We start from the raw sequence: 12297 nt of genomic DNA on the forward strand, positions 1-12297 counted from the left end.
TGTTACGTAACGAACCGCAGTGTGGTCGATCGCGCTGATCGCAACAAACGCGTAGTTAGACGATTTATGAACCAAAAAAATTAAGTGTATCATGAAGAACGAGAAGTAAACATCACTTATTTGTGACAAATTATAGTGTAGAAACCAATTGAAAGGTAAGTAATCATTATAATGTTGGTATTGTACCTATAGACGCTGATAATTTCTGGATGCTTGACCACTAATAAGGGTCCTTAAAAAGGGAAATCCCAATATTTGGTCATGACGATAAGATACAAAACTGACGAAATATCAAAAAGGTCCACGAAACATTTAGCTAATCTAATCTGCAAAGCTATGTATATAACGGTCAATGCTATGTAACAAGCTTCACACTCTCTCGCATACTGAATTGGGCTGTGAAGTAAGTACCACGTTAATTCTGTATGGCGTCATCGTATTTTGTTTATTTTTAAACGCTAGGCTTGTTGTTGTCTGTGAATGCATGGCCGTCATTTTGCCGGCATTCTTCTTATCTATATTCATTATTATCTTAACTAATCTTTATTTTTGATTCTTTTAAAACTTTTGTATCCACATCTAATTAACGTTCTTTGCTACAGTTTATTTTATAATTTGATGGCTTTGGCTTTTGGTATATGCCGTGATAGTTAAGTTATGAGTTTCTTTTCTCTTAATTAAGCTAAATGTTATTTTGAAAGCAAGTAGTTGTTTAAGTGGTTGGATTATCTCTGCTTTGTCAAAAATGTTACCCATATTAGCATAGATAGTCGCTATCCAGAGACCATGAATGATCGATTACGGCAAGATTATATGTACATAGGTACATAGATGCTGTAACATTTAGCTATTTGAGTTTAAAAAATACCGATTTATTTTTAGCTCCCTGCATCGTAGAGCGCGTATGAAACGTTTTTTCATGGATACTGAATCTAAGTGTGTTAAAATTCTTTCATTGATTTATTTGCTTGTTACTGTTTACAATCTCTCAGTAAAAATCATTTAGACTCTCAAACTTTTCAAGGAGCCATCTGACTAAAGTTCTTCAGAAAATATGTAAGTTTTTTTTTTACCCAGTCAGCATTTTTCTTTACTCCGATTATTTATAGATTGGTTCATTCAATTTGTTGATACACAAAGTCACATGATACAAATTTTTGTTTGTCATTAATGGTGATAACAGGTGTCTTATATTATCGATGACCCCGTTAATGAAACAAAGCAGATTTGTCAAATCATAATAGAAACTTACCTGATAAGTTCATGAAAAAAGCAATTATATCATAATTGATGATAATATCACATGTAAAAGCACATAACTTTGAACGTAATATACAATAAGTTTCGAGAAGATTCAGATCGATAAAAATTATATATTGGAAAGACAAAACTTAAGATGTCTGTAATTCTGATGGCAAATATTAATACTGATGTGATTGTGTACATAAGAATCATTATGTATGTTAGTAATAAGCTAAAAATTGGCAATACAGAACAAACTTTCCTAATCGCTTTCTGTATCAGTAGAGGAAAATACAACAATGTAGTGAACAGTGAATAATGCTGATTATAATAAGGGTATGCTTTATTTTCCAGATGATGATGCTACTACTATGTCTGGCAGTTTTGGTGGTAGTGGTGGTGTTCTACCTCCAGAAGGCACACTCGACGTTCAAGGAGAAAGGCGTCAAGTACCTGAATACAATCCCAATATTGACTGACTTGTGCTCCATGTTGATGCCTAGCGAACACATCGGAGAGACTATTAAGAGCTTGTACAATAGCTACCCGGAGGAAAGGTGAAGATATACAACATAATGTTTGATTTTAAAACACAAAATATAGGAATATAGTAATTTTAGGAATTTTACTCAGACTCATTTTAAGTTCTGTTTATTCATTTTTTTCCAGATTCGTCGGCAAATATGATTTTTTGAAGGAGTCTGTAGTAATCCGTGATATTGAACTATTGAAGAAAATCACCATCAAAGATTTTGAACACTTTGTAGATCATTCCAGTCCTGGACCTGATGACTCTTTATTTGGCAGGAGTTTGTTCTTTTTGAAAGGTAATTAGCGCTTACAACTCAAAATATTATATTTCCTATCTCCTTTATAATTTGGGAAAAATACTATCGTGGTCTGCTTTCATATTTTCAGGTCACGAATGGAAAGACATGCGCACATCTTTAAGCCCAGCATTCACAAGTTCCAAGATACGTCAAATGGTGCCTTTTATGATGGAAGTCGGTGAACAAATGATATTGTCTTTGAAGAAGAAGTTGAAAAACTCTGGAGGTACATTCTAACGCAAGTACCTACCAGTCTTAATAGTAGGAACTAACTTATACATCTACATACATATATGTTTTGTTTATATTTTAGGAGACTACATAGATGTTGAGTGCAAGGACCTAACGACGCGCTTTGCCAATGATGTGATAGCTTCTTGCGCCTTCGGTCTGAAGGTAGACTCTCACGCCGATGAAGACAATGAGTTCTATAAGATGGGCAAAGCAGTGTCTTCTTTTAAGTTTTCTCAAATACTGTTTTTCATCCTGTTATCAAGCCTGCCTTTTGTTAATAAGGTAAGTTACGTTTGGCTCACTTTGATATTTTAAATTGGTTATAATGCACACTAAAACAACTTCAATATTGAGACAAAGTAATTTTTAGTAGGTAAAAAATGGCAAAAAAATGACACAGTAGATAAATAGGTGAAACAAATATGAAACCGATGACGGTTTTGTTTTCCAGGGTCAAAATGTAATTTACCCATGTGTTTTTACTATCAAATGCAGCTTATCGCCATTGATGTCGTGCCGAAGCCTGCTCAGGATTTCTTCAGGCGCTTAGTATTAGACGCGATGAAAGAGAGGGAACAGAAGAATATTTTTAGACCTGATATGATTCACTTGCTTATGGAGGCCAAAAAAGGTGACAATATTAAAAAAATCTTCTTTAGCTTCATGTATTTCCATAGATTTAATACAAATTTACTTTAGCCTTAAGTCAGTCCTATATTTATTCTGAAATAGAGATATATTCTGATTCCTGCTATATTTAATTATTTCAGGTAAACTATCTCATGAAGAAGTCAAGTCTAAGGACGAGGCTGCTGGTTTCGCAACCGTCGAAGAATCAACAGTTGGCCGAAAACAATTGACTAGAGGTAACCCTATATTTGAAAAGGAAAAAATCAAAGCAGTTAAAAGAACGGCAAACAATGCAATTGATGGGTTTTTGTTTTTCTTCATTGCAGTATGGAAGGATGATGACCTAGTCTCCCAAGCATTCCTGTTCTTTGCTGCTGGTTTTGAATCAGTGTCGTCCAGTATGTCATTTCTCCTGTATGAGCTGGCTTTGAACCCTGACGTACAAGAGCGACTGGCGCAGGAGATCAGGGACTATGACGCTAAGAGTGGCGGCAAGTTCGACTTCAGCTCCATACAGAGCTTGAAGTATATGGATATGGTTATTTCAGGTAGGTAAAGTTTTGGAAGTGCTCAGAATATTGAATTTTGTTATAAAGATGCAAACATGGATACATTCTATGAATATCTACCTATGATATATTTTTCTTCATAAGGCATTGAGCATCATAACGCCTTGGTTCCTCGATGATACTTGTAAATACTTTAATAAATAAAACCAAGCAAATAGAATCTAGCCAATAAAATCGGGGGAGTGCATTACTTAGTGATATATTTTATTTAATTTTAATATTACTTTGTCTATTGCAGAACTGTTAAGGAGATGGCCACCATTTGTGGTCTTAGACAGACAATGCACAAAGGATTATAATTTGGGGAAACCAAACCCTGATTCTGAAAAAGATTATATTGTAAGTTTTATTTCATATTATTTTTCTTGCTTTGAACATCCAGCAGCCAATATCGAACATTAAACATGTTTCGATAACAAGTCAAAGCGACTACTTTCTGTAATTTTAAAATATTTTTCATAATTTTCAGTTACGTGAAGGCGCAGATATTCTGGTACCGGTGTACGGAATCCACTTAAATCCTGAATACTTCCCTAACCCTGAGAAGTTTGACCCTGAACGGTTCTCTGATGAAAACAAACACAATATTAAACCATTCACGTACATGCCTTTTGGTAATGGACCTAGGAATTGTCTGGGTAAGTTAACTCAAGTTTAAGAGTTGGATAAATTAAAGGGAAATATTTCCTATCGGTGAAGCGTTACAATCCTCTTAATAAAAAATATTCAAGAGAACTAGGGCTTTTCTATAGCTTTCCAACAGTGAAAGAATATTTCAAATCGGTTTAGCAGTTTCGGAGCCTTTACGGGGCCTTTGTAAATACTTGCATATAACCTTAAAACCGTCCTATTCTAATTTCCAGGATCGAGATTTGCTCTGTGCGAGATGAAAGTGATAACATACCAGTTAATCCGGCACATGGTGCTCTCCCCTTGTGAGAAGACCAGCATCCCTGCGAAGTTGTCTCCCGATCAGTTCAACCTTCGGCTGGAAGGTGGACACTGGCTTAGGTTCAGATTAAGGGACTAATTATTGATAAAAATCGTTATATCTGATTATAGAGCTGATAATCGGAGCAAAAAAGGCACTGTAAGAGCGCGCGCACATTACAAACTTTTAGACGGCCGATAATTGATTTGGGCTCATAAATCAGTATGACGATGAATGGAATGTAACACCGATTAGATATTTGTTCGGAGTAGCAGCAGTGTGCGCGCAGGCTAAGGTTGATCTTGAAATTATTTTTTACGCTTATGTAACTTTGTTATGTGCATTTATTTAGTAATATTAAAGAAGAACACATACTGTGACTTTTCATTTACCTTACCCATGAATATAATGAAACGTGTTTTGAAAGCTTTATGTTGTGTTTTAGAAGACATTAGGGTTCATGTACCTAAGTTGTTCTTCATTGGGTATTTAGATAATTATCGTGCAAATGAGCAGATTCACTCAGGTACTATAAGTAAATGCAAGTCTGTTAAGAAGAGTAGAAATTCAGGTGTAGGTGTTAAAAGAACATTTTTGATTTAAATTATAGTTATTCGACATGAACTACACCACTATATTCGGCAGCGGGATTGTTTTAAATCCCCCTGACATATGTTTGCGGGCATACATCACCGTTCGTTACGGGTGACCGCCGCCATATTCATTAGTGGGGTTAATTACCGAACTGAATTATATCGACCAATTACATCACTTCATGCCACACTAGGTTTCCTACTTTTGGATGAACTGGCTGAAAAATAAGTTTTTTCGTGATTTTCCACAGAACTGTGGGCCTTGTAGATTAATCTTCTTGAGTATTTCAACCATCAGTGTACTTATTAAAATTGCTCCTAATGCACGACACACAGCTTGCAACTTTTGGTTTCTGTTCTTTGCATTCCTATTTTTGCATGTAAACCGTTACGGATACCACATATTCTTAAACTCATCTAAAAGAAACAGTCAACTAGGATTCCAATAATAGCAGCGCCTTAGTTTTTGTACATAGCTATAAGTTTCGTTCGAGTTAGTACACCGAATATTTCTGAATGGAGAGCAACAGAGGGAATTACTTAATAACTGTTTATTTATTTTTTTGTTGAAATATCCTACAACCTATGTTTCAACATTGTATATACCTGTAAAGTCAACCTATTCACAATAATAGCCTGGTAAGAGTGGATGTAGCTTTAAAAGAAGATTATACAGCGAGAGCGTTCATTAGCCATTAACCTCTTCAGTAATGAGATGCAAAACGAAATCTATCGATTAGATGCAACAAAAATACCTTAACATTTTGTGCCATTATTTGGTCTGGTGTTTAACTTAAAACTTCCGCCGGCGGCCCGCAGTCTGCTATATTTTCGAATTTATTATGTAAATTAGTGGCGACGGTTGCAGCTAATCCGGTTGCTGCTTTGTTTCGCTTACATTATTCATTTGTTTTCATTGCGCTAATGACCTCCTGATGACAACCTTACAAATGAGTTTCAAAGAAAAAGTCCCCATTATCATTTAAATCTAAAGCAAAAACTATCACACCCGAGAGATGCATTAATTACATTACCATGTGGCGATTTCAGAACATTCAAACTACAAACATAATTTAACCAAAATAGGGTAATGTCTAAACCCATACAAATCCGCGGGGAAAAGTATATCTGAATAAGTTTACATCCGCGACGAAATTTACGATTCCCTGTACATTACTCGAGCTTTCAACACTGGTTCGAGCAAGTCTACTGAATACATTAACTAGAGGACCATAGCCTAGGGGAGCAGGATCAGTTTTTGTTGGTACGCTGGTGAAAAGTGACGTTTTTTGTGCTACGCGGGCTTAGCATGTGGGTGTTACAGCATGTTACTGAGCTGTGACAGATTATTAATCACGTTGGTGACGTCACGGACAGACTGACGCCCGTCATCCGGGTTGATGTTTAGTGGTCGATGGCGCAAGTTTGGGGTCTTAGCGATTGCACAACTCCCGTCATTCATAACCAAGTCGTTGAAAATTTTCTCAGAAGACAGGCTAACCTTGACAGAAAAGCTGAATAAAACTAGAACATCTTGCAATAAAAAAATCTATCTGGGTATCTACCCAGATTCTCGCAGCTCTGTCTTCAGATTATTGAGAAGTAATAGTTCCCAGGTCAGCATTTGAGAAACTAAAGACGGTAAACATTTTTAGCATCCGAAAAATACAAGTTCTTTCACATTTGGTGTAGAAAGCAATATCTTATCCCTTGCAGCATTTACATAGCGTTTATTTCACGTTGTAGGCTGACTGCGAACACAAATTCGCGGCTGGTGTCAACTCATTTCGTGCCGCTGTCGGGCTGCCGTCGGCTGCTTCGGGAAAAGAATTTATTGAAACCTATAGACTGGCTTATATGTGGTGAAGTATGACTATGACAGATAACTGCAGTCGTATTGCGGGTTTAAGCTGCTTGTTGAAAATGTTGGGATCAGGAAATTTTAAGAAAGAATTAATATTCCGTACGGAGCCGACCAAATGATGCGTAAATAGATAAATTGTTGCGAAAGACCACTTCATCGAAATAGGATATCCTGTTCACTCTCTTCTCTAAGTCACAAGGGCTCCAGGGTCGGAATAAACAAATGAAACACATTGTGCCGTAAGCGTCGTCTATAGACGTTAGGGGTCCTTAATCGTGGCCGGCCGTGTTGCCAACTCCAATGAACATCTATCACGGGGCTCATTAGAGACGAGAACTTGCCCACCAAACTGGCGAGATAAACTTTGTATATCGCCCCACTGATTAAAGCAATGTTATTTATTCCCCATTCTTTGTTTTGCTGATTGTTTATTTGCTGAATAAAGCTTTCGGCTCAGATTGCTCCTGTCTTCTGCAATTTGTTTTATTAATTGTTGGGGGGTAATTGTTTTTTGTTTTGCTTTGTGTTTTGCGTTTAGGGTTGCTTGTGTTAATTAAATATCGTATTTAATTATCGTCATTAATACATTATATCCTCCACTTATTGTTTTATTGCAGGATATTACACGTTCTCAAACATTGTTATCAAGACCAATATAGCTTTTGTTATCACAACAGTTTTAATTACAGACAGAGTATTGTCCCATATTTTTCCCATACACATTTTTATACATATATTGTAAGCAGCCACTCCGGAAGATCTTAATGGCTGCGATGTTTTAAAATCGCGTTACTTCAGTATTAGGGAGGAAATCCCGCGGCACACAAACATAGAATAATAAAAGTGTAGGAACAACTTTGTGGGAACAGCCGGTTTACGATGCGAGACTTACTACACATACGGGAATCGGGACCAACGAGCATAATAACATGTAATTCTTACTTATTTAAAGAATATTCAGTACCTAAAATTAAACGGTAATTAGCTGGATCGATAGAATTGACTAAAGTTCGAGTCTTTCTGTATTAAAATTATAATGGATCTTGGTAAGATCCCTGTGCGGTTTCATTTTTACCAGAAGCTGAAAGAATTACAAATCAGTTCTATTCCAACGACGAATAAGAAATATATCTAGAGGTAAGTACATGAAAAGCAAGGGTACTTGCATTTGCTGTAACCACTTTCTCCTCGTATGTCTCAAGGTCCGCTAAGTCTGTAGCGCAGTTGATGGGAACTAATGTTGCAAAGCTTTTAGCTGCTCCCCCCCCCTCCACCTGTCGTCATACAATGCCCCTCATTACACGTCGCATAAACTACAAACGGTTCTTCGGAAACTTCTAGAAGAATGCCTTGAAGGATGTTGAGGTTTAACTAATTAGTTGTACTTAGTTATTTTTTGTGGTATTCGTTGGTTAATGGTTTGCTTTCTGTCTTTACGAGCTGCTTTTCTTTATGCAGCTCGACAACATATACTTACTGTGAGACTCAAAGTATGTCTACCGCCTCTCCAAGGTATTAGTAGTTAGTCTACAAAAAAACTACTTGTATTTAGTAAGTAATGCCTAAATTTTGATGTCTTTCGTTTCAAAAGTTTCGTAGTAGGTATATCCAATGAGATAATAATGTTATCAGCCGAGGTGCAGCAAACGCTCTTTATTTTATACAGTCATTAAAAAAAGCAGATAAAAATTATCTCATTGTAAAAACAAAACTAAACTTCGTGTGCAGTTATCATTTAAATAAATAAATTGCCTCACATATACTTAATTGCAAAAAAAAACAATCATATAAAACTGCATTATCTAGACACACGGCAGTGTGTCCGCCAAGTTCGAGCAAAAAAAAAGCGACACACCGGCCGTGGGTTATATTACACGAACCATTTCGGGCCAAATTCGACCCCCTGTAACTCAAAATCTATTTTATTTACGCATATCAAATTTCTAGTATCTGTTGAGAAGTTTTAATAAAAAATTAAATACTTGATTCATTGCGTTTAGTAGGTTTATAACAAGGTGTATGAAAACTTGCCAAGTAACGTCATTAAAAAGTAATAGTAGATTTTGTTCGTCCGTTCCCTCTAGTCGAAGTGCTAATTGATATCTTTGAAGAAGAAGAGTATGATGTGTTGCTGTGGCTGTATTATGAAAATAGATTACCAATCGACCCTATCTTTAAAAAGTAGAGATGATGAAGGATACTACCAAATACTGATTCAAAAGCATCTGTATTGTAATGAAAACAAAAGGAAGTTTTGCCGACTAAATAAAAAACAATTCAATTCTGGTTTTACTAAAATTATATAGATGTTATTAAGCGCTAGACCATGTTGAGATGCATACGGCCGCGCGCGGCTCACGAAATTCGTCGGCCGCGCGCGACTGTCGCTGGCCTCGGCAGCGGCGCCATACATTTTCATAGGTTGACTATTGTCGCGCGCGGCCGACGACTGTCGTAAGCCGCGCGCGGCTGTCGTAGCCGCTATCCACGGAATTCTACCTTAACTATTTTTAACTGAGGTATGTGTATGGAACTTGGTACTTATTCAGATCTCACTTCTTTTATAGGCGAAGCATTCCCATATTATCGAACTTGGCAGTCTTTCAAATTTTTGTTTTGGGTGGGATATTCCTTTCCAGATTTGAACCATATATAACTGCGGATTACTATATCATGTATCACTAGTATAAGTATGTCAAATATATTAAGGTAGTTTCCCATTATCTTAATAGTAAGGATGGTCAAAAGTCAAGGGTTATAGTTGAGCTGCTATCATTTTCGAAATATTTATGCAAGTACGTAGGTGGTCAGTAAAAGGTTAAACGATCAGCTTTTGAAGATTCAATATTTTTTTATTTAGCCATTACATCAATAGAGCATATGAATGTATTACACACGAAGAGTTTATCCAGACGTCTCTTTAACACATTGGTGCAAGTTTGATAGGCTCATTGTTTGCCGCTACCCACACAGTTCCACTGTCAGCCACACCGTAGATCTCCACAGCGGCCTTGCCAACTACCTCTGGTACCTGCATCACAGCTTCTGCCATCAGTTTCTTGAAACCAGCTTCTTGAATGTCCCATATTTTGCCATCCAATATTGAAGTTTTTGTGAATCCCGGACAAACGGCAATGACTCTCACACCAGTTATGTTGTAGTTAAACGGATGCCCAAGCGATCTGGTAAAGCCCAATACAGCATGTTTCGAAGTTTTATAGTAGGGTAGCCAAGAATTGTACTCTAATACACAAATTGAAGATACATTGAAGATTGTACCACCTCGACCTCCCTGGTCGACTCTCCAGTGCTCGAAGAACTTCATGCTCCATTCCATCAAAGCTATGCAGTTGATTTCCATAGTCTTCCTGAGATCACTCTCATCTAATATGCCCGCGTTGTTGATTAAAACATCAACTTCATATTTTTTGAAAATATCACTGCTGACTTTTTCCAAATCTTTTGTTATATCACATTTAATGAAAACTGCTTTATCTTTTCCATATTTTTCATTTAGTGTTTGGACAGCTGTGATACCTACAGCTTCAGTGATGTCCAAAAGGATTACAGTTTTGGCTCCATTTTGTAAAAACTGGTCCGCCATTTCATACCCTATGCCCCCTGCGCCTCCAGTTATCACTATCACTTTGTTTTTAGGGTTTCGATCCATTTCCAGTTAAAGTTTAATATGAATTTGGGTATTATATATTGCGGCACTGCACTTAATAAGATACTAAAGAAAAATAGTGGTCATATTCGCTAATATATATGCATATCACATCTTATCTGATAATTCTTATTTTTTGTAGAGTAGGTATTATTATCGTTTTTGTTTTGTACTCTGCGGTTCTTTTTCTAAAAGAAGTTTTTATTCATCATTTGAAATAATTTTATCAGTTTATATTTTAATAAATGACAAAAAACTATTTTATTCCCAGGTTTAGGAAATAATCTGGAATTTTGCGACTAATAAAATTGTTTTGCGATTTTATTCGTAATCTTTCCTCATTCGATATATCTTTTGGACGATCCTAGTTCTTAGAAACAACTTACAAATACGGGAGTCGGGACCTACGAGCATAATAATCAAAAAGCAAATCCACATGAAATTGCATTATATTCCTTTTCAGACTTATATTTAGAACTATGGATAAGTACGGATTACTAGTAAAAGTGTGACAAACAAACTGAGGTAGTTCCGCATTATCTTAATAGTAAGGATGGTCATAAGTCAAGGGTTATAATATTGTCGAGTTGCTATCATTTCCTAAATATTTATGGAAGTATATAGGTGGTCAGAAACAGGTTAAACGATTAGAGTTTAAGGATTTAATAAAAAAAAATTGCCATAGATCACCCTACATCATTAGGGCATATGAATTTACATTTTACATTCGAAGAGTTAGTTTATCAAGAGTTCTTTTTAATACATTGGTGCAAGTTTGATGGGCTCATTGTTTGCCGCTACCCACACAGTTCCACTGTCAGCCACACCGTAGATCTCCACAGCGGCCTTGCCAACTACCTCTGGTACCTGCATCACCACATCTTCCATCACTTTATTGAAACCAGCTTCGTGAATGTCCCATGATTTTCCACCCAATATTGTAGTTTTTGTGAATCCAGGACAGATGGCAATGACTCTCACACCAGTTATGTTGTAGTTAAAAGGATGCCCAAGCGATCTGGTAAAGCCCAATACAGCTTGTTTTGAAGTTTTATAGTAGACTAGCCAAGGATTGTACTCGAATCCATAAATTGAAGCTACATTGAAGATTGTACCACCTCGACCTCCCTGATCGACTCTCCAGTGCTCGAAGAACTTCATGCTCCATTCCATCAAAGCTATACAGTTGATTTCCATCGTCTTCCTGAGATCACTCTCATCTGATATTCCCGCGTTGTTGATTAGAACATCAACTTCATATTTTTGGAAAATATCACTGCTGACTTTTTTCAAATCTTTTGTTATATCACATTTAATGAAAACTGCTTTATCTTTTCCATATTTTTCATTTAGTGTTTGGGCAACTGTAACGCCGGCTGCTTCAGTGATGTCCAAAAGGATTACAGTTTTGGCTCCATTTTGTAAAAACTGATCCGCCATTTCATACCCTATGCCCCCTGCGGCTCCAGTTATCACTACCACTTTGTCTTTAGGGTTTCGATCCATTTTCAGTTATAGTTTAATATGAATTTGGGTATTATATACTGCGGCACTGCACTTAATAAGATACTGACGTAAATGGTGGTCATATTCGCTAATATATATGCACATCACATCTTATCTGATAATTGTTATTTTTTGTAGAGCAGGTATTATTAGCGATTTTGTTTTATTTTATGCAGTTCTTTTCTAAAAAAGGTTGGATTTTTATTCATCATTTGAAATAAATTTATCAAT

The 12297-nt window shown here is 36.4% G+C and overlaps 3 protein-coding genes across 4 annotated transcripts; 1 reads left to right on the top strand and 2 right to left on the bottom strand.

Moving 5' to 3' along the window:
• Positions 1-4816, top strand: LOC110378477 (cytochrome P450 9e2). 2 transcript variants are annotated; one of them, XM_049843848.2, is made up of 11 exons: positions 1-155; positions 1597-1799; positions 1912-2069; positions 2161-2298; positions 2386-2588; positions 2802-2937; positions 3077-3172; positions 3263-3484; positions 3744-3844; positions 3975-4143; positions 4369-4816. In XM_049843848.2, exons 2-11 carry the CDS (start codon positions 1597-1599, stop codon positions 4533-4535), a joined length of 1593 nt encoding a protein of 530 aa, XP_049699805.2. In that variant the 5' UTR covers positions 1-155; the 3' UTR covers positions 4536-4816. The 2 variants fall into 2 exon arrangements, with proteins under 2 accessions (XP_049699805.2, XP_049699804.2); XM_049843847.2 differs by lacking the exon at positions 1-155 and adding an exon at positions 278-403.
• A 4903-nt stretch (positions 4817-9719) lies between these two features.
• On the bottom strand, positions 9720-10682 carry LOC126055276 (15-hydroxyprostaglandin dehydrogenase [NAD(+)]-like). The gene has a single exon (XM_049843882.2). The coding sequence runs from the start codon at positions 10561-10563 to the stop codon at positions 9814-9816; it is 750 nt and encodes a 249-aa protein (XP_049699839.2). The 5' UTR covers positions 10564-10682; the 3' UTR covers positions 9720-9813.
• A 525-nt stretch (positions 10683-11207) lies between these two features.
• Positions 11208-12140, bottom strand: LOC135116654 (alcohol dehydrogenase 2-like). The gene has a single exon (XM_064042316.1). It carries the CDS (start codon positions 12064-12066, stop codon positions 11317-11319), a length of 750 nt encoding a protein of 249 aa, XP_063898386.1. The 5' UTR covers positions 12067-12140; the 3' UTR covers positions 11208-11316.
• Positions 12141-12297: the final 157 nt, after the last annotated feature.

Source organism: Helicoverpa armigera, chromosome 2 (assembly GCF_030705265.1).
Source record: "Helicoverpa armigera isolate CAAS_96S chromosome 2, ASM3070526v1, whole genome shotgun sequence".
Classification (NCBI taxonomy): domain Eukaryota; kingdom Metazoa; phylum Arthropoda; class Insecta; order Lepidoptera; family Noctuidae; genus Helicoverpa; species Helicoverpa armigera.

Bases quoted from the DNA above. Each gene is read 5' to 3' on its own strand.
- LOC126055276 (XM_049843882.2), bottom strand. From the start codon at position 10,563: ATGGATCGAAACCCTAAAAACAAAGTGATAGTGATAACTGGAGGCGCA.
- LOC110378477 (XM_049843847.2), top strand. From the start codon at position 353: ATGCTATGTAACAAGCTTCACACTCTCTCGCATACTGAATTGGGCTGT. The intron at 1,800-1,911 runs GTGAAGATATAC...ATTTTTTTCCAG, and splicing joins AATAGCTACCCGGAGGAAAG to ATTCGTCGGCAAATATGATT. The intron at 2,070-2,160 runs GTAATTAGCGCT...TCATATTTTCAG, and splicing joins GAGTTTGTTCTTTTTGAAAG to GTCACGAATGGAAAGACATG.
- LOC135116654 (XM_064042316.1), bottom strand. From the start codon at position 12,066: ATGGATCGAAACCCTAAAGACAAAGTGGTAGTGATAACTGGAGCCGCA.